At 42.1% G+C, this 27,448-nt stretch overlaps 3 protein-coding genes across 7 annotated transcripts; 2 read left to right on the top strand and 1 right to left on the bottom strand.

Moving 5' to 3' along the window:
- Positions 1-741: 741 nt before the first annotated feature.
- Positions 742-14,424, top strand: alox12 (arachidonate 12-lipoxygenase). 4 transcript variants are annotated; one of them, XM_014412975.3, is made up of 15 exons: positions 742-851; positions 3,591-3,737; positions 3,888-4,089; positions 5,288-5,369; positions 5,488-5,610; positions 5,698-5,804; positions 6,733-6,905; positions 7,058-7,201; positions 8,026-8,229; positions 8,414-8,500; positions 8,579-8,748; positions 10,160-10,281; positions 12,126-12,226; positions 12,379-12,549; positions 13,175-14,424. In XM_014412975.3, exons 2-15 carry the CDS (start codon positions 3,591-3,593, stop codon positions 13,352-13,354), a joined length of 2,013 nt encoding a protein of 670 aa, XP_014268461.3. In that variant the 5' UTR covers positions 742-851; the 3' UTR covers positions 13,355-14,424. The 4 variants fall into 4 exon arrangements, with proteins under 4 accessions (XP_014268461.3, XP_076738572.1, XP_076738571.1 ...); XM_076882456.1 differs by lacking the exons at positions 742-851; positions 13,175-14,424 and adding exons at positions 1,320-1,448; positions 12,652-13,149 and having other exon boundaries at positions 12,379-12,618; XM_004574325.5 differs by lacking the exon at positions 742-851 and adding an exon at positions 1,328-1,448.
- A 201-nt stretch (positions 14,425-14,625) lies between these two features.
- On the bottom strand, positions 14,626-19,801 carry rnaseka (ribonuclease, RNase K a). The gene is made up of 5 exons (XM_076882479.1): positions 19,784-19,801; positions 19,519-19,675; positions 18,855-18,937; positions 16,199-16,325; positions 14,626-14,990 (listed from the first exon to the last, which is right to left on the bottom strand). Exons 2-5 carry the CDS (start codon positions 19,591-19,593, stop codon positions 14,973-14,975), a joined length of 303 nt encoding a protein of 100 aa, XP_076738594.1. The 5' UTR covers positions 19,594-19,675; positions 19,784-19,801; the 3' UTR covers positions 14,626-14,972.
- Positions 19,802-21,603: 1,802 nt separating this feature from the next.
- LOC101479333 (BPTF-associated chromatin complex component 1) lies at positions 21,604-27,448 on the top strand. Of its 2 annotated transcripts, none has more exons than XM_004574323.4 (5): positions 21,604-22,042; positions 22,716-22,810; positions 25,099-25,325; positions 25,488-25,595; positions 26,298-27,448. In XM_004574323.4, the coding sequence occupies exons 1-5, from the start codon at positions 22,022-22,024 to the stop codon at positions 26,360-26,362; spliced, it is 516 nt and encodes a 171-aa protein (XP_004574380.1). In that variant the 5' UTR covers positions 21,604-22,021; the 3' UTR covers positions 26,363-27,448. The 2 variants fall into 2 exon arrangements, with proteins under 2 accessions (XP_004574380.1, XP_004574381.1); XM_004574324.4 differs by having other exon boundaries at positions 21,605-22,042; positions 25,102-25,325.

The raw sequence follows: 27,448 nt of genomic DNA, 5'->3' as shown, positions 1-27,448 counted from the left end.
TAATATTAGTTTAATATGTGCGTTGAAGGACATATCTTGCAAAAATGACTCCTCACAGCTTTACTGGAGGCCAAGGTAATGCCAGCCAGAGTAAGAATCTGCTTAAATACCATATTTCTATGATTTTTGCTGCTCTGTGTTGGTACAGGGCATTGAAGATGATAACAGTGGGTGGATTATATTCTTAAACTTAGTTACAGCGCTTTCAGAAAGACATCTACTGTGATAAAGTCTACTCTCCACCGCTGTGTAATCAATTATTGTAAATGTAAATGTTATCAGGAAATGATCAGACAGGAGAGGGTTTTCAGGAAACACTGTTAAATGTTCAGTTTCTATGCATATGTTAAAACAAGATCTACTGTGTGACTAAAGTGGTGGGTGGGTTCTTTTACATTTTGAGAGAAGCCAATTGAGTCTAATAACAGATTAAATGCCATGTTGAGGCTGTCATTTTTAGCATCTACATGGATGTTAAAATCACCCACAATAATTATTTTATCTGAGCTCAGAACTAAATTAGATAAAAAGTCTGAGAAATCAGAAACTGTGTGTAAGGCCCAGGTGGACGATAGATGATAACAAGTAAGACTGGTTTCTGAGTTTCACAGCTGGGGTGGACGAGGCTTAGTGTTTCTGAGTCTTTGGTTGATTGATAATTAAATATACTGACCACAGGAGTAGAGAAGTGCTCGTCTCATACAGAAAGGCTGAGAGAGAAAAACGAGTGTAGCGAGAGAGAGAGAGAGAGAGAGAGAGAGAGTAAAAGGACGTGTCAGAACAGCCGACAGCCACCGGACACTCCACTCCACCAAAGCGACAGTCCACTGTGAACACGGCGCGCGACTAAGGTGGGTCTTTTTCTGTTGTCTTCTCCAAACTCCGGATTATCACAGCTGACTGTCAGAGCCTCCGCTGCCCAGCCTGTGATAGCGGTGTCGTGCAGACACGCTGCCACTGACAAAAGCAACATTAGAAAACAGCAGAAGCTGTTTTGGGGAACAAATTAGTTTTTCAGCTTTCATATAAACCGCCGCAGTAAATGCTCAACATCACACGCGCCTGTTGTCTCGTTAAATATGTGAAAAATAATATTATTGCTGAAGTACCGGAATGTCGTGACTGAGTCAGTACAGCTGAAATTGTTTCGGTCAAGACAACTTACGCAAGTGTTTTACGCAAGAGTGTGTGCGAGATTGTATTATTTTAACACGCAGCAGCAACGGTAGTTCATTCTGAATCACGCCATACATCGTCTGCATGGGTTATGTAATAGGAAAAGTTACAGAATACAAAGTGCGGCATTCAATACAGAGGACAAAGAAAGCGTTGATTTTTCTGCTTGCACTCTTAGAGAATCTATGAATGCTATCGCCTCACCTCAGCCTGGTCAGGTGGGAGGCTGTCCTCGTTTTAAAATCAGACACTCGATCTGTGTGTCAAAACATGTAAGTTGTGTTTTTCATCCAAAACCAAGAGAGTTGTGTTTGTGTTTTTCAAATACAAGATAGTTCAATGCAAGATAAACAGGTCAGGAGTGGTGAAGTATGGCTGTGGTGCTCATGGTCAGAGTCGGGTTTGTATTCAAGTTAATGATGCTAAGATTAATTTACAGAATTTAACCTTTATAGTGACAGAATACTGTTCAGTGTATGAACAGTATTCTGTCTGTACAGGGAATCAACCAAGATTTAATTGTGTATATGCACAGGAAGCAGTAAACCTACACTAATCATACTCTGTTTTCTGTGCAGATGTGGAGGCAAAGTACAAAAGAAACAAAAAGGTTCTCATTTAAAAAACGTTTATGTTGACAAGCAAAGGTTTGGTTAGTTTGCACAAAGATAGCTGATACAAACACTTTGTAGACTTTTACTACTGATTTATCACAGTATACTGCTGTCAGTGTCAGGAGTTGATTATAATGTTAGCAAATATTTCAAAAGCAGAGACGAGCGCAGCGCCTCGGTGTCAGAGATTTGAGGAGCTGGAGCTGGGAGGCGGTGTTACCTGACAGTGACACAGAAAAGCTGCGGTGAGGAAACGCTTGTGTCTGGATTCTAAATGAAGCTGTAGCGTGTTGTTGATTGCATTATCTGTAGATGCATATTGATAGTCAGAGGTGTAACACACACAGTTTGCTTGAAGTTGAGATGTTCAAACTTTTCCTTAAGGAAAAATAAAACACTCATCTCACAAGAGGCTCTTTACCAGTAACGTCTTTTTATTATTGTAGGGTTTGTATGCAGCAACAGACTGAAGTGACTGTTGTTGGGATTTGATAAGATACAAAAAAAAAAATTAACTGTGTTGAAATATATACCACCAAAGGAAATGGTTACTTAATGCCTGTGTCTGTGTGCGCGCGTTCAGCTATCTTAATGAGGATCTTAGTGAGGGAATTTGTGAGGACCAGTTTGTGTGTCACAAAGATAGCTGGACAGGAACACACGCGTGCATGTGTGTGTGAAGATGAAATGTGCTACATTTGCACCATTGCGGTTTGAACATTTGGTTAGGGTTAATATTTAAATAATTAGAAAACATGTTCACTCAGTTTGAGCTGTAGAGTGCGTGATCTTTTTAAGAGTTTGGTTCCTCTTATATATTAATGCATCATATATCATTGCATGCAAAATCGCCAAAAATACCTGATTTCCTGGAGAAACTTGTGGACTTTGTATAAGATGCAAATGTGATCATATATAACATCCGAGAACACTGCTTATTAAAAAACCCACACAAATCTACTCCAGCTCTACGATTATATCCACAGCTTGGATAAAAACATAGTCAGTCACCATGGTGACTCAATGCTTAGTACTGTTGCCTCTCAGCAAGTGTGAACCCAGGACACTCTTGCAAAAGAGTTTTGGTTTGGGTAATGCTACTTATTGCAAATGGACTGATTCTTGTATAGAGCTTTTCTACTCTCCCAGAGTACTCAAAGCACTCTATACAACACGCCACATTCACCCAGTCCACAAGCACTACCTCTATACTGAGTGCTTTCTAACTACACTCACACACATTCATACTCCAGTGGATGCATCAGAGAGCAACTTGGGGTTAGTATCTTGCCCAAGGATACTTGGCATGCAGACTGGAGGAGCCTGGGATCGAACCTCCAACCTTCCAGCTCTACCTCCTGAGCTACAGCCACCCCACAAATGACACATGCTAATGTTGGGTGATGAGGTCCCAACAGGAGCTGTCACAGAAATGGCAGCTGGGCTAAAGGATAAATACAAATAGCTGAAACATGCATGAAGCTTCTGTTTGTCTGCAGGCAGATTTAAAGCAAAGAATCAGAGACTCAGCTCTGCAGCTCCGACTTTCCAATTATGACAAGAAAGCCTAAAACTTGAAGAGTCGAAAAAAGGGCTAAAAAACAAAAGCCTTGTGACTTTGAACTTAGACCTTCCTATTGCTACACCCTTCATTTTCCCTCTGAAGCACGGTGCTGTGACATCTTCCACTAACCATGGTGACGTCACTGAGCCAAGACAGCTGCAAGTTTGTTTTTCCTGTGTATTCAGGTGCACGCATGTTGCTAGCTGAACACTTATGTATGACTCATGTCTTCTTAGATGGAAGTCTACACTGTTACAGTAGCAACTGGTACTTCAGAGTATTCAGGCACCAACAACTACATTTATCTGACGCTTGTGGGGGAGAACGGGGAGAGCGAGCGCACTCAACTCGACAACCCTGGACTGGATTTCTGTCGAGGAGCAGTAAGTGTAGTTTGGGTTAGATCAGCTCAGGACATTTTAAGTAGTTTTTAGGACAACTTGACAGAATAACATGAACTAGCTTTTCAGCGTCAGTCTGAGATAGAAAGTACCTCATTTTTTTGTATTTCTCTTCCTCTATTCTTCCATCAGGTTGACCAGTACAAGGTGACGAGTCCTTCACCTTTAGGCTCGGTGCTACTGGTCCGACTAGAGAAACAAAGATACTGGGTGGAAGACAACTGGTTTTGTCAATATGTCACTGTAGAGCCTCCAGATGGAGGTAAAGTGCTGACTTTCCCTTGTTACCGATGGTTTGTAGGCGATGTCAAGATGGAGATACGAGAAGGAACAGGTAGGAAAGAGTCTCATTCCTTCATTGCCTTCAATGCCTACATGTGTAAAAGGCCTGAGGTCATTTTGAGCAAAGATGCAAATTTCCCTTTAAAGCCATGCAGGTTCTATTTTAGTACAAGACTGATTCCTGTGTGGCATTTTATAAACCATGCATCAATCGCCCATTGACACACATGCATACTCCGATGGATGCATCTGAGAGTAACTTGGTTCAGTATGTTGTCCAAGGATAGTTTGGGCTGGAGCAGACAGGAGGAGCTGCAGAACAAACCAGCAGCAGATTAGTAGATGATACCGAACCCTAAGTTGCACCTGATAAATCCATCAGTGTGTGAATGTTAGGTTAAAAGTCCCAGTCAGTTTACCACATTAAGCAGTTGGTGGTGAGATTAAAAGGCTATCTAAGGCTACTCGTCCACCCATGCATGAGCACACTGGGGATGTGTAGCTGTTGCTGTACTACCTTCGAGTCCAGGGGTGTCCAACTCCAGGCCTCGAGGGCCAGTGTCCTGCAGGTTTTAGATCTCACCCTGGGTCAACACACCTGAATCAAATGATTACTTCATTATCAGGCCTCTGGAGAACTTCAAGACATGTTGAGGAGGTCATTTAGCCTTTAAATCAGCTGTGTTGGATCAAGGACACATCTACAACCTGCAGGACACCGGCCCTCGAGGCCTGGAGTCCGACACCTGTGCTCTAAACCCAAGCTAGAACCTGCCCCTATGCTCAGCAAAAACTACAGAGCAGCAGCTGCTGTAATAATGATGACCAGTGATTCAGGTTTTTAGCTGGAGCACATCATCTTTGTTGACAAGTTGCCATCACCACCTAAGAAATGTGCAGCTGAGACATAAATATAGACACAGTATCAGATAATATAATCAAGATAAGACCACAAGGTGTAAATGAGGCCTGTGTCTTTCATGCAAAAACGGTGAAACACTGGGCTGCTGTGCCTGCTTTCCATTTGCATCATATTTGTTTACAGGTTCCGTGTAGACTTTTGTTATGTAAGTGTCAGACCATACAAGAAGATATATTTCCGGTGTTACATATAAGCAGAACTCCTTCAGTTATCTCATGTGTGACCCTTTTTCTTAGTGCTTGATTTCATCGGTATCGCTGCCCTACTCTATAATGTGATGGTATAACTTCCAAGTGTCTGCTGTTGTACTTGCCTGTCTCTCCTGTAGCAAAGACGCTGACAGGTGACTCTGCACTGCAGCTGCTGGAACACAGGAGAACAGAGCTGCAGGAGCGACAGAAGACTTACAGGTAGGGACTCACATTTATGGTGTATGAAACCCTTTAAACTGTACAAACTACAAGCCACATTTGACCAAATACATTCTGTAACAACACAGATTTGAAGCATTGAATATTTTTGTGTTAGATGGGTAACGTGGGCTCCAGGGATTCCCAGATGTGTTGATGCTGAAACAGAAGCAGACTTACCCCAAGACGTCCGCTTTGACAACGAGAAGCGGAGTGACTTTGAACATTCATTACATTACGCGTAGGTGGTACACACACACTCTATGATTCAACACATTTGTAACAAATTTGATTTTAAAACAACAAACGCCTCATTTCCTCTCCTCAGTTTGCTGGAGTTATCTCTGAAGAAACTGACCATCTGGTTTGGGAAATCCTGGGATGACCTTGAAGATTTCAAACGTATCTTCTGGAAGTTGAAAAGTCCCATAGCGGGTGAGTAAAAAAGCATAGCATAAAACAGCTTTAATAGTAGTTTCATGCAAATTCAAAATGCTACCTAAAAAATGATCTTTTAAAAGTGGTAATCACCACGGTGGCATCAGTAGGCAGCTGGATCAGATCTCCTGAGGGATCACGCTGATGTTCCTTGGCAGCAGATCCAAAAGAGTCTCTCTTGTGTTTAAACAAAAAACAGGAAAGAGAAAAAAATCCAAGTGGACCAATCACACCTTCACAGATAAACCAGCTGACCAATTTGCTTTAACGAGGTGGTTTGTCTGATTGGTTAACAGTTAAGCCACATCTTCTGACCTTTTAATCTGTAGTGGTTCAGTCCAGAATCTATTTGGACCAATTAGCCATTACCGCCTTGTTAAATGTGAAATGGTCAGCTGGTTTATCTGTGAAGGTGTGACTGGTTTCCTGTTGCCCACTTTTATTTAAACACAAACTGTTTGACGTTCCCTTACCTGATGAAGGCCACAAGCCGTCACTTGATAAAGTTGTTCCCTGATACTTAGTGTTGCTGGAGTCTCCACGTCATCAGATCTTTGTCTTCTCCATGCACCTTGGGAGTGGGTGAAGTTGTGCCAGAGAAGTTTGTTGCTATCAACTTTCCCATCGTTACCAGTTCTGCCACTTTCACCTCCCTCTTTAGATTATTGCAGACAGTGAGGGCAGCCTATTTAAAAGCCTTTTCTCCTTGTTCTATTCTGACTTTCTAATTGTTGTAAAATTTGAAGATGGTCCATAAAAGCATGTGGGTAATATTCACTTCAGATCAAGCACATTATCTCTCTCTCCCTGCCACTGTAATCAGTGGCAGGGCTGAACTTGATCTCTGCGGCGGTACTTTCTGTTCCAAAGGCCTTTGAACAGCGACAGACACCTGATGCTCTGTGTGTCTGTGTGTATACAACAGAGTATTGTATGAAGCACTGGAAGGAGGACTGGTTCTTTGGCTACCAGTGTCTAAATGGTTCCAACCCCAGGATGATCCAGAGGTGCAAAAAGCTGCCGGAGAACCTCCCTGTTACCGCAGATATGGTGCAGCGCTCTATGGCTGGCAGGACCAACTTGAACAAAGAACTGAAGGTTGAGAAAAAGCACTACTTTGGTTTTTACAATAAAATAAAAGGAACGGCACAAATGTAGACGCTGTTATTGTCTCACTGCTGGTGTTTATTTCATGGTCTCTGTTGCATGCTTGCCATCATATCTTAAATTTCCTTTACACTCTTGTCCAGGCAGGAAACATATACTTGTTAGACTATGCCATCATGGATGGGATTCCCAGTAACACAATCAAGGGACACCCTCAGTACATCGCTGCTCCTATCTGTCTCCTGTATCAACACCCAGATGAAGGACTTATACCTATTGCTATACAGGTATGTTGTTTACATGCTTACACAGAAGCACAGGGACAAATTTCATTAACTGGTACTTTATCAGCAGCACAGTGGGGTGATTAGCACTGCTGACCCACCACAAAAAGGTCCTGAGCTTGACTTTGTACTTGACTTCCTGTTATAACTCTCAAGCACCTTACAGCAGATAATGAGTAAGCTCACTAAATTAGCCTATCCCGGGGTACACCCTGACAGGTCTGTGTGATATCAGGCTGTTGTGGTGCTTTGAACATGTATTTTTGGGGGTAAAAAAATAATGTTGGGTCTATTTGTTCTCCCCATGCTTGTGGCCTTGTGATAAAAATAATAAAACACACTATATATAATAATATACAGCACAGTCTTATTATAAGCTGGGAGCATGCTTGTGCTGTAAGGTGTCTGGTTGTGTAGTAACCAGTGGATATGTACTTTTATATATAATATACTACAACATATATATTTATAACGGCATGTCTAGTCTATTTCTTATGTGCCTTTGAGACCTGGGGGTAGAACTGGTTATGACCTGTTTATATTTGGGAGCAGGTAGAAAGTCCTCTCTTCCTCGCCGGCTCCATGTCTGTCATTACGTCACACACCGGTTTGCTCTGTCGCACAAAATCACCGCCAATGATTCAGTTCTTTCTAAACGACAGAATCAGGTATTGAAGCAGCGACGGTGAAGCTTCGGTCATGTGACTCTGTTCAGACAAACCAAGCCTTGATACGGTGCTCTGAAGCCATGTGTTGGCTATACAAGCTAAGCGACAGCCCGTTCTACCTCTTGGGCCACAGCTCAATAGTCTCTTTCACCTTCTCAGCTTGAACAGACTCCAGGCCGGGACACGCCCATATTCCTGCCCAGCGATCCCCCTCTGGCCTGGCTGCTGGCTAAGATGTGGGTGCGTCACTCTGAGTTCCAGGTATTCCAGCTCCTGTCTCACCTACTTAGGACTCACCTGGTGGTAGAAGTGTTTTGTGTGGCCACTTTGAGACAGCTGCCTGCTGTACACCCCATTTACAAGGTAAATATTAATATAAGTCGTATTATTCAGCACTTTCACTGTTGGTCATAGTTGTTATCTGATATGAATTGGTTTAAAAGCAAAGAGATGAAGCCTTCATTTGTAATTTCCTTTCTGCAACATAAATCCAGTAGAATCTAAATTTCCAACAATAATCAAAATGTTCTCTTTTTTGCTGATGCAGCTTCTGGCCCCTCATCTACGCTACACTCTAGAGATCAACTGTAGGGGGCGCACTCAGCTCATCTCTGCAAATGGCATCTTCAAACGAGTATGCCACAGCACGCTTGGCTTTAGTATTACTGAGCTCTTCAATATTCAGATCTAATATTCCTGAAATGTTGTGTAGGTTGTGTCTACAGGTGGTGATGGCCTGTTAATTTTGGCCCAGAGGGAGTACAAGGTGTTGACCTACCGCTCCATTCAGCCGCTGTATGATTTCTGTGACAGAGGAGTGTCTCAGCTCCCCAACTATTTCTACAAAGACCACAGTCTGATGCTGTGGGAGGCCATACACAGGTACAATAGCAAGCTTGTGGTGTGCTAGCTTGCTGCAACCACTGGGTGTGATTTATTCGGCGGTGCAGTGGGTAGAACTGGTGGCTTAGAGAGTACGCATGTTGTCCTTGTTCCTGCGTAGTTCTACAAGGTACCGATGATCTGTGGAACCAGCACCTGAGTGCAGGAAGTGTGGATCAACTCTGTGTTTAAAAAGTCCACTCTCTGATCCTATGAGGATTACCCAGGAGGCGGTGCAGAGCTCGGATAGAGCTGATGGCCAGTTCTAACTGCCTCTATTCTCCAGATGTCTGCACTGCTTACTCTGATTCAAAACTGGCCCAGCCTTGCAGGCCTGCGGTGGCAGCTCTAGATCAGTGCTCTTGGATTACGACTGGGTTTAACTCAGTGGTTTGGAAAACTAAGCCCCCAGTCTGTTACTTTAAAAGGCTGGCGTAACCTGTACGAGCTGTTTCTAATCTATTAGTACTCAGCTTTTTACCTTTACTGCTTCACTGGAAAACAGTGGAATTCCTTGGAAGTCCGAATTCTCTTAAATTTATAATCTAACACGGCAAAAATGAGCAGAGAAAAAACCAAATTGTAAGTCCATAGTTCAGGCAGCAGTTGATCCCTCTGGCACCTTTGCTGGAATATCCAACTGGGAATTCTTAGATCCAATCTTCTGAACTGCTTATCTCAGAAGACAAAGGGAAGAGCCTATCATCTCTTCTGCATAAAACTTACATGACACCAGGTCCTCATCTCTCCCCAACATCACAACAACAGTTTTAACAATGGCTTTATATTGTAAGTATAAGAAAACAGAGAAAACCAAACAATCATATGACCTATGAGGACACAGTTTGGTGACAGTGGGGAAAACTCCCTTTCAACAGGAAGAAACATCCAGCAGAAGCAAATCAATAATTAAATACAAAGAGGTGTATAAACACGTAACATATACACCTGAGATGAGCTCTGACGTCACAGTGACATCCAATCATAACTGATGACATTTAATCACCTGATGCCTAGCCATGCCTTCTCATCCTGTAAACTTCAACACGATTTAAAACATAGTTTAAACCCTAAAATCACTTCATCACAATGTTGTACTTTCTATGTTGTACTTTAACATGATTTATGAATAATTTCATCACAATGAGTAAACTTTCCTTCATGTTTCATTGAGCTAATGCTGTGTGTGTGTGTGTGTGTGTGTGTGTGTGTGTGTGTGTGTGTGTGTGTGTGTGTGTGTGTGTGTGTGTGTGTGTGTCCCAGTGATCAGGGGAAATCAAAGATAATACCAGCAAAAACTACTAAAGCCTGATATTTTTACATGTTTTGAGTATCATTCTGAATGTCCATACTATTTATTTTAAACAGTGTATTCTTATAAATAACTAGAAAGTTTTTACCTTTGCTCCAGTTTTGTCTCCAGTATGGTAAACCTGTACTACCAGTCAGACCATGATGTGCAAGAAGACCTGGAGCTTCAGGCCTGGATCAGAGACATCACGGAGGAAGGCTTCACAGAGCTCCCCAACTTTGGTCAGTTATTAATGTAATCACCTGGACATGTATAGTAAGTTATTCATTTATTGATTGCTTAAAATGTCATTAGGTGTGAAGGTAAGTTTTTCTCGAGATACTACGCTCTCACGGCTGGTCTAAAAGATTTATTACATTTTTCATAAAGTGTTAAAATGTTTAAAGACAAAAGTAGATTTAAACAATAAAAAGTTCATCTTAAGTTCTCCAAGGAGCATATGGGAGCAGGATGCAACCCATAACAGCAAAGCTCGGTGGTTAGAGGATCTGAGGGCAGACCACAGCAACCTCTCTGAACAGGATCCAGTAACCACCAGTGGAAGACATCCAAGAAAGTCTCCAGTATGAAGAGCTGGACTGCACCCGCCTACTGGCTGAAGAAGCTGACTGCACTCCATGAGGGCCTGGCAGCACAAATGAACCAGCTGTTGATGAGAGACATCTGGAGTGTCTAACCGAAGGCCTGACAGCCCAGATATATCTACATAGATCTATCTAATCTCGATATCTAATATACATCTATATCATATAGAAATATATTATATATAGATATTATCTTTATTTATATAATATATATAGAGAGATAAAGATAGTATCCATATATGTTATATATAGATAATATGACGATGTGACACAAGACCTGAGAGATGCATCTGGCCCTTCAGTTGATCCATCTACTGCTCTAAACTGGTCTCAGTGGAAGGGACGCCATGCAATACATGTTTGCACATGACAGTAAACCATTGGACCTGTAAGGTGCACAGCTCTGCTAAACCAGACAGACTATCATGAGAAAATGTTGTTACTACTCAGTGACGAAAAATACTTATGAGCTCCTGAAACGAGACCCAGGAAGAGGCTACAGGAAGAAGCTGATAGACTGTCTGAAGCAGTTAGAACAGGACAAAGCTATTGAGCGGACCTCATACCACAGGATGTACCCAGGGGAGTCTACAGCAAGGCTGTATGGTTTACTGACGATACATAAACAGGGTGCACCTTTATGACCGATTGTCTGCACGATCAACTCAGTCAGCTCGAGTTTCTGGCTTCGATCCTCAACCCGCTGGTGGGCAGCTCTGAACACCACATCCAGAACACCCTGGATTGTGTTGAGAAGGTGAGAGATTGCAGCCATTCCCCAACTCTCTGTGAATGGTATTCATGGCATTGATCAGTGATCTTTGATCAATGGTCATGAGAATCTGCATAATTATGATAAAGGAACTGACCTCCCAGCTCATTGTTCCTTCAGTGGGCTGGTTTCAGTCATTATGCAAATGTGCTGTTTATAAGGTTGAAACCTGCAGTCAGCTGAGACTGAAGGAGTCACCTGGTGATGACGAAACGTTTCTCCCACTGAAGACGTCCAGATGAACAGAATCAACTTTTGGACATTGGACCTGTTCCCCATTCTCCTACCAAAATATAAGTAAATGAGGGGCGTTCAAGACTTCGCACAGCACCATTTGTGTTAACTGTTGTTGACGAGTGTTGATGGCTAACAATCAGTCTGGATCTGGTCTCAAACTCTCTTTCACTTGATCATTTATCTGTAACTATATGCAGTTAAGTTCAAAACATGAATGTACTGCAATGTAGAATTCACAAGTTGGTTTGTTAATTGAATTTAAAAACAAATGACCAGGTGAAATTTAACTGACATATATTTGCACAAGATTATAAAAACAAAGCGATTGCCAGAACGAGGCAGCAATTGTGTCACATCCTTCCTTTCATAGTTTCAGACTACAGACACATCTCCTCCAGTTAGCAGAAGTTCTCGGCAGGATATCCTGTAAGTGTGTATCCTGTGTATCCACTTAATGGTTCATGTGTTCCAGGTTTGCCCAGTAAACTCAGCAGCAGAGAGGAACTCTGCACACTGCTGGCAGTGGCTATCTTCACAAGCACAGCCCAGCATGCTGCAACTAACAACGGACAGGTGCTGAACACACACACAAGACAGTCGACACTGTTACACAAGAGGCACTGAGGTGCAGAAACTGACACTGTTGGTTTGTTGGGGCGACTTATTTAAGAAAAGATGATACCACAGGGGTACAGCAAACGTTTCTCTACTCTGATTCCTTTTAGTTTGACTGGTGTGCCTGGGTTCCCAACACCCCCTGCACCATGAGACAACCGCCACCAACAGACAAAGATGCTGTTACCATGGATATGATTATGGCCACGCTTCCCGATGTCAGCCAGTCCTGTGTACAGATGGCCATCACATGGCATCTGGGACGAGCACAGCCAGATGCAGTGAGTCCAAGTTGCTCACCATACTGTGTCCCATACAGTTTATAAGTGATATATACACGTAATATACACGTAATATACACGTAATATACACGTAATATACAGCGATAACAGCGATAGATCGGTTAAAAATATGAATATTCAAAAGTTTTACACAGAAATAAAAATGTCAGCAATATTTGTTAAATAACTAATATAAATAGATGCAATAACACTAATGTCACTGTATCTACTGATACGTGTATATCATGGTTACTCAAGCCATCTGTTCTTTGCTAATGGTTTATGTTTATAAACATAATGCAAATATTTGACACTCATATACGTTTTCGTTAACTGCAGGAATTTCAAAGACAACATGTCACCTCAGTTCGTCTTAAATAAAGAAAATGGCATTTCTATTGCATGGGTTGATTTTTTTTTTAACCTTGCAGCACCACAGAATATTTATTTTTACTTATTCTTTGGGGATTTTCTTGCCTTTCATTAAGATGGAGGAGACAGCGAGACATGCAGGGAAGCATTAAGTCTTGCAACACGTATAAATGATATTTTGTAATGAAAAATGGAATTGATCCTTTTTCCTCAGCTACTTGCGGTTCACATTGTTTCTGTCTTTTCTGCTCAGATTCCTTTGGGCCGATACACAGAGGACCACTTCACCGAGGCCAAAGCCCTGGAGGTGATCGACAGATTCAGGATGGAGTTGAAGGAGATCGAGAAACACATTCTGACTGAGAATGAAGGACTGGAGCTGCAGTACCTTTTTCTCCTGCCCAGTCGCATAGAAAACAGCATCACCATATAGAAATACTCCCAGACTGCTGAGTGAATCTTTGCAGTGCAGGGACTCCAGCGACACTCAAAGAAGGGAACAACTTTATTGACTGACCGGCGTGTTTCGTGTGTGGCCTTCATCAGGGTCATAGTAACACATAGAAGTGTGCTTAAATAAAAGGCAGGAAATTAACCAATCACATCTTCACAGATAAACCAGCTGACATATAACAGGTTGGTATTGGTTAACTGGTTAGGTCACGCACAAGTAAATACTGGACTAGATCATTATCTTAAATCTTAAACTTTGGAAATTTGTCCTTGTGTTATGAGGTTGTTTTCTGTTCTTTAAATATGAACCAAAAATGAATCAAAACAATAGACGATGCAGGAGATGATCAGGAGGGAAAAACGTTTCTTTACACAGACTATAAAAATATTTTGTAAATGGAGCGGTTCTATTGTAGCACTTTTCTACTCTCCCACAGCAGCCAGTGCTTTATACAGCACACACGTTCAAATGAGCACTTTTTTATGCTTAAGTGTTTTCTATCTAATATTAACTCACTCGTACTCTGATGGATGCATCTTGGGTTCGTATCTTGCCCAAGCATATTTCAAACCACCAACCCTCCGATCAGCCGATGCCTCGCTCCACCTCCAGCCGCAGGATTTCCTGGAAGCTCTTTATTTGCATCTCAACCACTAACAGTTGGAACTGATGTGTCATGTGCAGAGTGGGCGAGCAAGTGAAATGAAGTGTCTGACATGTCAGTTCCCAGCTGCTTGAGATCTGGTGACTGGTCAGATTAGAGATAAACCTGCATGAGTCATGTTTGGAGAGATGAGTCATTGTTTGTGTTCACATTAATTATATGAGTTTATTACTGTGGCACAGATATTTCCTTCTGTAGTAGGGTAAGTTAAGTTTACCTCCATTTAATCAATCCTGGGTAATCAGTAAGTAGTACTTTTGACAGAATAACTTCAATGTTTTAACTTTTTTACTTAAAACATATAAATGTATTATGAAGCTTAAAGCAAGACATCCTGATATATCCATGTGCTTACAATGTTGGGAAATAAACAAATGAAGCTACAGCCTTTGTGTGTACTTTGTGGCTTCAGTACAACTGTAAGATTACTGCATGACTCATCAGGTAACAGTAAAGAGTGGGTCACTGTGACGCTCACCACAGGAAGAACACAGTGGATACAGTAAGTCTGCTTACAGCAGACAGCTGGACGTCCTCCAGGGAACCAAAGGTAAACGTAGGATTTAAAAGGCGCTTTCAGACAAACTACGCTGAGAGAAATGATTTAATTTCATTATCAACATTCCCAACACAGTCACATGGTCACTGATAAGGATTACAAACATACTCTCTGATTTAAGAAGTACACCAAAGTGTTTTACAGCTTTTATTTCAATCTGACTAGTGTAACCAAACAGTTATAACACAGTAATCAGAGGTAGAACTAGTTTAATCTTAGAATTAACACGTCAAATTACTTTTTGTTCTCAAAGTGTCCGACCTCGTCCCCTTTGACAAGGTCCCTGAAATCCTGAGACAGAAGAAAAAACAGGTGAGAATCAACACAGCTGCTGTCAGTGGGCTGCGGGGAGGTTATCCTTCCACCAGGTGGCGCTACTGCACGAGATACTCCTGAAGAACAACACCGAGGAGCAGAAATGAGAAACTGTAGCAAATACAATAAACCATCAGTTTATAAATTAAACAAGAAAGCAAACTATAGTTAATCCTCCTCTTTGACCTTAAATAAACCTCCTATTTGTTTAATTGACATAATACATTCAATAACGTTTAAAACCAGAGAAAGACCATAAACTCATCATGACTCATATCTCTGTGATCAAGGTTGTTTTACTTCTTCAAATGAATTTTGAACTAGTTGTCTTCCATCATCTCCATAAAATCAGAGGACGTACAGCTGGTTACAGATGGTTGAGCTGTTTGGACACAGTAGAAAAGAAAGGTGCAGAAGAAGAATAACTGATAAAGTGAACCTCATGACTGTTGCAAAGAGGACATGCAGGGCTGCAGGAGAAGAACAGACAAACTATGCCTCCATACTCGTCTGCTTATCCAGAGCCAGGTCACGAATGTAGCATCCTAAGCAGAGAAGCTTTGACCTCCCTCTCCCCAGCCACCTCCTCCAGCTTACCCAGGGGAATAAGGATGACTGTGATCCCCAACACACACCCTCTGGACCCCCTTCTTAAAGATGGGAACCAACACCTCGGTCTCTTAATCGATAAGTACCACCCCTGATCTCCATGCAGCATTGCAAAGGTGCGCCAACCAAGACAGGCCTCCAGCATTCAGAGGCTTCATGAACTCGGCCGACCTCATCCTTTGAAGTTTAACTTGCCTGAGTGATGTCACCCCCCCAGTGATGTCACACTCGTCCAAAGACTCTGCATCCTCTATGGAAGGCGTGTCGGCGGGATAAAGAGGTTCTTTCAGTATTTCTCAACTGAAGTCAGCAATTCCCCCTCTGCAGTGTATACTGTGTGGGTAGATCAATGCTTCCCCGTCCTGAGTCATCCGGCAGTTTACCAGAATCACGTCAAGGATGCCCAAAAGTCTTTTTCCATGGGATTGTTTTTTAAAGCTGATGTCTGGGACAGTTACATGGGAAGCATTTATGGATTTTTCATGGACTGACCCATCTCAATCTCCAGTACTACCTCAAAAGAAACTAACTGGATCAAATTGTTCAACTGAACAATGTTGTTTGGCTAAGAGCAAACAGCTTAACAAGATGGAGTCTCTTGTAATCGAGATCCTGTGATTCTCCCAAAATAAATTCAAGTGCATTGCAAGGTAAAAAGTCAGAAGCATTAACTCACCTTCTTCTTATTGAGCTTCATCTGGCAGCAGGAGAACAGTCCACACACTACATACATAGCAGCTGCGATGAAGCAGTTGTAGCCCACCTTCTGGTACACGTCATAGGCCCTGTGAGGTGGATCTAAACTGAGAAAATAGAAACATTGCAAAAGAAAAGTTACACATCTCATGAATGATTCAGTCACTGCAGATACACAGCAGAATGAACAAGTACTGAACACATCACGCATGTTCTATGTAAATATATTTCTAAAGGTGCTATTGAACTACAACACATCCCATTCATACATGCAAAGAAATCAAACCACAGATGTCTTTAAATTATGTGTTATAATGAGAAATGACAAAGGGAAAAGCATATTTAATACTTCGTACAAGGACAGTTTCTAGATGCCTCTTGTATGCAGAAACTAGTCACGTGCATTACTCAGGTGGGATTTTGGTCCATTTTTTCACACAAACAGTCTTGAAATCCTGAAGGTTCCCCTTCTATGAACTCTGACCTTTAGTTATTTCCATACGTTTTCAGTAGGATTCAGGTCAGGTGACTGACTGAGCTAATCTAGCAGCTTCTTCTTTCTCTGAAATCAAATGAGACTTTCCTTGGCTGTGTTTGGGATCCATTGTCTGGTAGATGGCAACAAAGTTTGTGAGTCTAAGGAGCTTGGAAAGAAAAGCGTCTGGACTTCTTTAAGTTGCTTGAAGACGTTTCACCTCTCATCCGAGAAGCTTCTTCAGTTCGAAGGTCACATGGTGGAGAGTCTCAGATTTAAGCTCTGTGGGTGTATCCCCCACAAAGAGGGACAAAAGGACCACCTGATGATCCTCTACCTAATCACATGAGCCAGGGTTTCGGGTGAGCTCACTGTGAAACCTGGCCCCACCCTATCATGTGATTTCCTGAGGTCGGATGGCCCAGGGTGTGAGTGGGCATTTGGCGTCTGGGAAGTATCTCAAAACTGGACTATAGATGGCAGACAGTTGGTGTCGTAAGCCCCGCCTCTGTTCAAAGATGGCCGCTCACAGTGGACATAGATGGCTTCTTTTACTCCTCTTTCAAACCATCTGTCCTCTCTGTCCAAAATGTGAACACTGGCATCCTCAATGCCATTGTTCCCACTTTGGAAGCAACTTGAAGAAGTCCAGACGCTTTTCTTTTCAAGCTCCTTAGACTACGATGACCTGGATGACCGAGAACCTTCACAGACAAAGTTTCTGAGTATTTCTTCTTCAATATTTTGTCTCTGTACATTGTTCGTTCCCTCAGTTTATGAAGTATGTGGAAATGTGTATGTGGGAGCACCTCGTGGCCGGTTTATGGTGGAATGATTTTCTTTCCACATTATTTACTCCAGTGCTCACTGGAATTTACAGTAGTTTAGAAATTCTGTAACCAAGGGCATCAACTGGAAGAAGCAACTAGAGACTGAAGAGGTACAACACAAACACTATGGCAAAGGGGAGCCAGGACATCAAGTTGGGGATACCGTTGTCATTCCCACCCACCAAGCCCCAAGAACAACTTGCGTATTAAAGGCGTTGAGGGCAAGTACAGCTGAAAGAGAGGCTCAGTGGGGAACCCGGACTTTCCAAGACTCTGTGAAGGTTCTCAGTCATCCAGTCCACTACAGGAAGACAACACCTGCCTGTGAGGGTGACGCCTCCGTACCAGATGTGCTGAACAACTTCTACGCACGGCTTGACTCTCAGGACGTGATGATGAGGAAGACTACTCCCCTCACAACGACCAGGCTCTGTGTCTGATGTGAAGTACTGATGTGCACCGTTGTGTCTGCATCATTCTGTTCTGTCTGGTGTTGCACAATTTGGTGGTTTTTTTTGCCAGTTTTGCACACTTGCACTTTATGTAGTTCTGTGTTGATTGTTTGTCAAAGTGAGTTGAGGCAACTGTTTTTGTGATTTGGCGCTATCGAATAAAAACTGAGCTCAACTGAGCTGTGCCTGTAAGGGCTTATTAAACACAGGACAAAAACACAGGACGGTCGTTTAGCCCAAGATTTGCTACCCCTCCCCCAAAAGGTTGATTCTGTTCATCTGGATGTTTTCTCTTAAAACGAGCGTTTATACGGTTGGAAACCTGCAGTCAGCTGATAATGAGGAAGTCACTCTGCTACTCTTTGAGTCCAAACTTCCTGTTTTTCATTCTGGACCAGATTGAACCATTTTACTATTTATATTCCTTTTAAAATGTCCATGTTTAGCTCATTAGCAGCTAAGTGGAGGCCAAACGCTGCATCGTGTTCAAAAACAGGATCTCTTTCTCGTCTGCTGGACAGATTTGGTGACCTGTGGTTTATTGCTGAGGCAGATTTCAACTTTCAAGGAAGAATCGTGTTTCTACAAAAGACACAGCAATATCAAATAACATCATTAACCTTTTCTTCATTTACATTTTACGAGGGAAAGAGCGTTTTTCTGCTGTCTGTTTTCATTCCTTCTATTTAAGGCAGAAAATTGAAGCATAATTGGTGACTGTCTCTGCAGGAGCAGGATACCTGCAGCTGACAGGATACTAACCCTAAACAGAATGACCAACATGCAGTGCATCAGTCCAGCTCAAACAGACCAGTACTGAGCCAGAGTGCAGCTGCATAGGCAGAGATCTGGAGTGATGTGTTATAGCACAAGACTTACTCTTTAAATGTGTCTTCATCTGTCAAAGGCACATCTTCAATCAGTACTGCTGAATTTGTTGTAAAGAAGATGCCCAGCAAGGCCTGAGACAGAGAGGGGTATATTAGTCAAGCAGTGGCTCAGAGTAACTTGTAATGTGGTCCCAAATGGAATGAACATAACAGCATGGTACAGCTCTTTATGATCCAGATATGTTTTTGACACAAATGCAATGCTTCCTAAACATTCACACAAAACAGGACTATTTAATACGCTATTGGATTAAACCGAGTCTTTCTTTACTCTTTAACTGGAGCTTCCTAAGCTGCCCTCTACTAACACTGGGAGGGAGATTCAGAAAAGTCAAACCATAGATCTGCTGTTATAGTTGCTGGTACAACAGGGTGTTTGCCTGACACTGTCTCTGCACCTTCACAGAAACAGCATACATGTCATGCACATCACGTTTTACGTTTAAAAGGGTCAGTCTGGACTCAAAATCTAACTTTATTTCAACCCACGTGGCTCATACACAAGTGTATGTAAGAGTTAAGGCTCCGTTTTCAGACACATTTAAATATATAATGTTAAGAAACTGGAATCACGTGACTGAGTGAACAGTAACTTCGTAACAAGAATTTAAGTGGCGCATAACGACGCAGCAAAGCAAAATCTCCACACTTACCAACATGACAACTCCCCACATGCTCAACACGATCCCACATGCGGCGAGTTTAGGTCCACAGATGAGGCCACGCATGATTCCACTCTGGTGCTCTTACTAGTCCACACAGAGAGCGTCAAACTAATCTCAGACTACGGTAGTTTCTTCGGACACGTGACTATGACCGAACAGGTTCCGGGATGTTGAAAGTTAGAAATAGAAACAAACCGATCGAGTGAAGTGTTTTATATTAGTGTGCGGTGCGATACATTTGCTCCTAACTTACTGTAATAAAAGCCTGACACGTCCGTCACGTACAAACCAACACAAACCTCTAGTTACAAGTTTTCTGTAACAATCCGGTAAACGAAATCACGTGACCGCAATGTTCTCAGTCATGTGACCTTCCCTCTCCGCGCGCAGATACCTTTGGAAATACAGTAATTTCCTGATTTCACAACAACATGAACGCACGCCTGTCTACTTTATTCTCTGCGCTTATTTTGTGTGATAGACTTTGAAACGCTCTGCTTTGCAGTAAACGCGTAGTGTATCACTAGAAAGTAAGCACTCATTTAACGCGGTGTCTTCTTGTGCACATGGCAGGCAAGTGATTTGAATGATAATATATATTTAGAAAAAACCACTGTAATGTATCTATGTGTGCCTTTGTAGTGGTACAGTATGGTTATGTATAGGTTTCCACCAGCCTGCACTGTGCAGTGTGTGTGAGATAGATACACCATAACAGTACCTGATGATAAGCTGGATTTAGACCAAATTTATTATAGCTTAAGTACAATTAAACAACAAACTGATGACTAATACAACCTACAGCATATAAATGGAGATGGAGTGTTTAAGGAAAAAGATTCGCAGCATGAAACATTAATCTGGATCAGAACTAAGTAAACTATGCAGCAACCCTACATTTCTTTACTCGTGTGGCTCTTTTTTAAAGAGTTGTGCATAAATAAGCACGTTTCTGTTTTTCAATCTTCCCTTCATTGTGTGAACATATATTTTTGGTAAACAGACTTATGTACTGCTTTTCTAACTCTATCTGATTTTTTCTATTTCTGTTTTACCAGGTTCATTCACCCATTCACAGACAAGCACTTTCTTCTATACACTGGCACACACACTCTCACGGATGTATCGTGACAACCCGACAGACACTTGGACATGCAGACCGAAGCAGCCAGAGATCAAATGATCAACCTTCCACCTGGTAGATCACCCACTCTACCTTCTGAGCCACAGCCATCCGTCATGCTGTACCTCATACTATCCCCTGTGGACTTGTATGTTGTTGTTTCTACAGTAGCGTCACCAGTGTGTAGTCAGATCTCATTTCTGTAAACAATTAAGGTGTTTTATGGTAAAATATAACAATATAAAAGATAAATACAATATAAATTGTCAATAGACTGCCTAAATGTTAACAATGTAAACCACCATGTGTCACTCAAAGAAGCCCCAAAAAGACCAGATCCCCTGCTCTTTAACTACAGTAACTGATCATGATAAGCACGAATGCGATTATCGGTGTGCTTAGCTTTAGTCTGCACCCATCAAGAAGTTATTGTGAAAGATGTTCTGAGGACATTGCTATTCAGTATTTTTTCTTTCTTTAAAGCCAAGGTAAGAGTATCAGTTTCAACCAGGAACCTTCCTGCTGTGAGGTGACAGTTCTAACCACTGCAGCACCACGAAGCACTGGCCTGAGTGTCAAACTGCTGAAGCGTTTTCCCCGGGACTATACAAAATAGATTCTCAGTGTAGACATCACAGTGTGTATGATTTTAGTTTGAGGATGGACAGACTTATACGGCCATATTTTAAAAGAACGTGCTACAATCTGTGGTTCCAACAGTGTGCCAGCACTTTAACATTATGAAAAGGTTTTTGAACATTCTGTTAAAACGTTTCTTCTTGGTAACCTTTTTTAGGTTTTTTTTCAGTTTTTATCCTCAATATCGTACGGAGCCCCGCAGGGGACATGGAAGAAAAAAAAAATTAAGACGGACTTTTGCGAGATCTCGCAAAACAAACTCGCGATCTCGCAAAAGTCCGTCTTAATTTTTTTTTCTCCCATGTCCCCTGCGGGGCTCCGTAATATCATCTACTAATCTGATTCCAATTATATATTTTTCTTGTAAGTATTCACGTCCTCAAGTTTACCCCGTTTCGAGTGACCCGGTCACAGTGAGTTCTTAAAAACTGAGATTTACGAGTGCACCCTGAAGCCAGCGCGAGCCATCTGCTGAGCGCGCGCACATCCGTCTGTCGTCAGTGACATGATAGGAAAGAAGTTTGAAGGCAGATAAAACACCTTTTGCAGCAGTATGCAGCGCGGTATGAAAAAGACTGCCTTTTCCAAGCAGTGATACTAAAGACGGCGGGAGAGCTGCTTTCTAGCTGTGGAGCTACATTAGCTAAGTGGCTATGCTGTTAGCATCGTAGTAGCTGTAATTGAACTGAAGGACATCATTGAGTGTGTGCTATCACAGAGACCAGCGAAATGACCTCAGCTTCTACTAAAGTAAGTCAGTCTGACACGTGAACATTTAGCATGTATTACATGGTGTGCATACAGTGTTGTTATCCGTACACAAACGTACCAACCCCAGTTTGCACCGAGCTTCCCGCTGCTTCTACACAATGGCCAAAACATGGACTGAACTTTTCCAGGGGATCATCAAACAATATTGCAAAATCTTTAAGTTTTAGGACAAATTATCTAAAAAGCAACAGTGGAAAATCATGGATCATCTATGCCCACGTGTTGCTTTTGGTCCTTCTTTTCCAGTGAGGGGGAATCTGTATACCTCCACCCAGCACCAGTGTAAGCTGGTGCTGTTGTATTACTCTGTGCTGTGACTGCGTGCAGCAGGACACTGCACATAAACAACCTGGATCCCAATGATAAACGTCTATCTGAGCACTCAGCGTGCTTTATATAACTTGCCTCATTCACCCACACGCACTCATAATTTGGGGTTAATATCTTGCCCAAAGATATTTGGCAGGCAAATTGGAGCAGAGAGGGGTTGAACCACCAACCTTCTCTCAGCTGACCTGCTCTACCACCTAAATGTTAATCGCAGCATGTTGCAGTACACATCCCTTTATTACAACGTTCACCCTCTGTGGAACGATACGTAGTCATTTTCCATGGATGCTACTTGTCCACTTAACCACTCTGTGTTGGCCAGGTGGGCGAGATCTTCTCTGCAGCAGGAGCAGCCTTCACCAAACTAGGAGAACTCACCATGCAGCTTCACCCAGTGGCAGAGTCCAGTCCTGCCGGGTAACGCTAGTCTCACACACCTTGTATAATTATAATAATTTGTCTAAAATGATATAAAAAGTAATGTTGTTGCATTTCGTATGGACTTGAGCTGTTTTTGTTGTTGGAGCCAAAAACTAAGATGTACTTTATATAAGTTTAATTTCATTATAAACCATTGAGTTAAGTAAATTAATTTTCTGTCTATAACAGAAAATTAATTTCTCAGTGTGCTTTATATAGTAAGGCAGGGTGTCCAACTCAAGGCCTCCAGTGTCCTGCAGGTTTAGACGTGTCCAGCTGATTTAAATGGCTAAATGACCTCCTCAACACATCTTGAAGTTCTCCAGAGGCCTGGAAATGACCTGATCATTTGATTCAGGTGTGCTGACCCAGGGTGAGATCTGAAACCTGCAGGACACCGGCCCTCGAGGCCTGGAGTTACCCACCCCTGTAGTAAGGTAAACGTTTTCACGAGGGGTCTCTAAGGCTACGTTCACACTGCAGGTCTTAATGCTCAATTCAGATTTTTTTATCAAATCCGATTTTTCATTTATTTACTTTTTTGTCTGCTTGTTCACACTACAAATAAAATGCGACAGCAAACGCGCTCTAGTGTGAACCCTCAAAGCGGCCGCATGTGCAAAAGAAGACGTCACACACAACGCGCTCTGTTTAGACCCAGACCAAACAGTGTTGTTGGACTGTCCATCCATCCATTCGCTACCGCTTTTCCTTTTCAGGGTCGTGGGGGGCGCTGGAGCCAATCCCAGCTGTCGTAGGGCGAGAGGCGGGGTACACCCTGGACAGGTCGCCAGTCTGTCACAGGGCTAACACACAGGGACAGACAACCATTCATACTCACATTCACACCTAGTGACAATTTGGATTTTCCAATTAACCTATCCCCACAAACTGCATGTCTTTGGACGGTGGGAGGAAGCCGGAGTACCCGGAGAGAACATGCAAACTCCACACAGAAAGACCCCGGCCTGATGGTGGAATTGAACTCAGGACCTTCTTGCTGTGCGGCAACAGTGCTAACCACCGTGCCGCCCTGTTGTTGGACTGATAGCCTTAATATAAAGACCTGTTTCGGACTTTACATTTCCCAATTTTGCTTTAAGTTATAAAGTTATTGTGATATTTACATTTGGCCTAATAATGATCCTTATTGCTGTTTTAGAGGAGCGGTGCTTCAAAGGATAGTTGCAGATTCCTGTCAGAATCTGCAGATTATACAGTACAAATAAAATGTTCACGTTGTCTTCCCAACAATTTCACTGGATAGCCAGGAAGCGTTCACGATGTCTTCTCCGGCGCTGATAGTTGGCGTCTGTCCTGTGTCAGTGACGTAAAAGACTGATTTAATGCAACATGACCGTTCAAACAGCAGTCGCTTTCTGAAACATCAGATATGTATCGGATTCAGGACCACATACGAAAGTGACCCAGGTCGGATTTGAAAATATCGGATTTGTGTCGTTCACACTGTCCTACCATGATCAGATATGGGTCGCATAGGGTCAAAAAAATCAGATTTGATGTGCTTTCGCCTGCAGTGTGAACGTAGCCTAAGTGGATGGATATTTGATTAAGTAGATTTACTAGATGTCCTTTCTGATGCAAACTCCAAAGGATTTGAGTAGTGTAAACCACTACACTATGGAGTCACTGCTTTATATAGTAAGGTAAAGGCCCAAATAACGAAGGAAAGACTCCAACAATCAGACCAGGCTACCCTTAAGGAGAGGAAACCATCTGCTAGAACAGGATGAGCATTTACGTGAGTCTACAACCCAAAACGTATACATGTGCATAGCATGCATGGCACAATTTCATGTACTGTAAATAATCTATAAACTATACTATAAATAACCTAATTTAAGTTAGGTTTGTGAGTGCATTAACTTGTGGGTCACCATAGCTGCATCTACTAAAAGAAGTTCAGTCTCTGTGACCTCCATCTCAAGGTCAGGGGTTTAAGTTTGCACATTCATAAGATTTTCAGAAAACTCGAGAATAATTCAACGTAGAATTTTTAAATTGAGACCATAGGTGTATCTACTAAAAATCTTGGACATGTCTTATTCATGAGAACAACCTCTGGGGCGTAAAACGTGTAACTTTGTGAGCCGGTTTTAATAATAAACATGAATCAGACACAGAGTGTTACAGTCAGAGTCAGACGAGTTGCCAAATAAATGGTCACAGAACGTGTGATTCATCTGTGTCATCACATGTGCAGAGACTACCCAGTGTGGGCCGGAATAGCTTAATCCTTAATTTAGCTCCCATCTCTCCTCCAGCAGTTTGACAAAGAGCACAGTGAAGAGGAAACCATATGAAGATGGAGCTACGCCTGCAACTTCTGACAGTCCAAAGAAGGTCATCAAGAAATCCACTCTTGCTGTTGCCAGAGCATCGCAGGGCCCTCCAGCTGTTATCTCTGTGTCCACAGCTCAGGTTGTCATGGCAGCAGGTCTCCAGGGTCCCCCCTCCAGCCAGCCTCCTCTGAAGAAACAGAAGACTGCAGGTCTCCATCCTCGAGTCCACCAACAGTTTTATTCATTTCATTAAAAAAAACAAAACAACTTTCTTGTAGCTTGTAAATAATAACTTTTTGTAAATTTTAAATACACAAAAATGAACAAATAATACAGAGAAGTGAAGTGAAGTGAGTGCTGTGTGTGTGCAGATGTGACCCTCAGCGCTCTGAATGATTCGGATGTGAACAGCGATCTTGTGGACATCGAGGGACTCGGTGAGCGATCCAACTCCAAAAAACTCAACAATTTTGATCAAGGTAAAGTTCATGAACAGAAAAAAAAACACAGATGGATTGTTTTACGCTGAATTACACAAACAAACAGAAGCTGTCAAATATCCCTGGGGCAGGGATAGCTCAGTAGGTAGAGTGGTGGCCCCATGATCGGAAGGTCGGGGGTTCGACTCCACTGAATGGCTACCCTGAGGTACCCCTGAGCAAGGTACCGTCCCTACACACTGGGTTAAATGCAGAGGAACAATTTCCCTATGGGGACTAACACATACACACACATTGAAAAGTTGGGATCAAGTCAAAAGATTAGATAGCTTCTGCTTTAACATCATCGGGTCTGACTTCTGTTGTTCAGCAGAAAAAATTGGGTAGAAAACCCCATCCAGTAAGTCCTGCACCTCACTGGCCTTACCATCAGCAGTTTGGGCAAGTGGCTATCAGCTAAAGTTGAGAGCAGGGAAACTTTGGGTTTTCACATTAAAAAAAGTGACGTTGGGAGCATCTGCACTATCCAAAACATGTAAATGTGTACTAGCACAAAAGGAGGTTATGTAAAAAAGGCAGACGATCTATATAGGATCAGGCCACTGCAAGGTAAAGACGGGACAGTAATTCAATAAACTGGCAAAAACCCACAAGCCTGTATATTTATGGGCCCCATGTAAAGATTTGGACCATTTGATGATCTACAGTAACTATATGAGACTTTCTTTTCTGTCTCCACAGATACTCTGAACCTGGACTCAAGCCTCATTATGAACCCCAGCGACCTGCCTCTGCTGTCCCGCTGATCCTCCTGTAAACGTCTAGAAGTGATGAAGAAACACTTGAAATAATTTGTAAAAATCAGGACTCGTGTTTGTAAGCAGTGGATGCTGAGCACTAGGATGAACAGCAGTCAGAATGTGTTGGTGATGAAGTTAGTTCTAGGCAAGTTGGCATAATGTGTGACCTTGTGTAATTTTCGTTTCCTTAAACTCTGGTTGGAGAAACATTTAGAATATCCCACTCTATTTATTTAAGTTACATTTCAGCAGAAAACCCTTGGCTTCACTGATAAAAGATAACCTTTGCAAAAGTTCTCCCGCTGCGGACGCAGGACATGTGTTTTTTAAACAAAGTTAAAGCATTTACAGAAACTCATTAAAAAGCTCCTCTATAATTTCCACTTCAGTGCCTCCAAATGCCTTTGTAAGATTCGATTTGTCATGTTGACAGCATAATTGCTGGCATGTGTTACTAATGTCTTTGACGAGCCAGTGTCCTGAGAAATCCACATCTCACTTTTGGCAGATATCCGTGGTTAAAACTTTGACTGTACAGACATGGCAGTAACAACATGATAAAAGGACATCTCAACTAACTTTACCAGGATTTCTCTGTAGAGCTCTGAAACACAACTAGTTTTCCACTAAACAGAATGACACCAGTGAGCTGAGACAATGTGGATGAATTCCAATTGAATATCAGAACCAGACTTTGTTCATCCCAAAGGGACAATTAAGATACAACAGAGCAGCATGACGTCGAAGACAAGGACAGAGCATAAACAGGCAATAAGAGTGAGATAATAAATACACAGAATATACAGTTTTAAAATTAAAGTGACTGAATAAGTGAGTAAAGTGTTGGGAATATAAAAAGAGATATTGCACCTCTCCAGCATCCATATCAAGCTCCTATTATTCCAGATTGGAGTCTGGAAGTTGAAACAATGTAACAAATGATGATTTTAATTGTTATTTTTTCTGTATGTAGAAACTGTCGGTTTTTGTGTATTTTAGCATTTGACAGCATCATGTATGTTTCATGCTGTTTAATCTTTTCTTTATATTCATGTGAGTGGAACATAAAGTTAAGGTGATAGATTTATTTTA

Source organism: Maylandia zebra, linkage group LG3, assembly GCF_041146795.1.
Source record: "Maylandia zebra isolate NMK-2024a linkage group LG3, Mzebra_GT3a, whole genome shotgun sequence".
Classification (NCBI taxonomy): Eukaryota; Metazoa; Chordata; class Actinopteri; order Cichliformes; family Cichlidae; genus Maylandia; species Maylandia zebra.
This window is presented reverse-complemented; position numbering and strand designations above follow the sequence as displayed.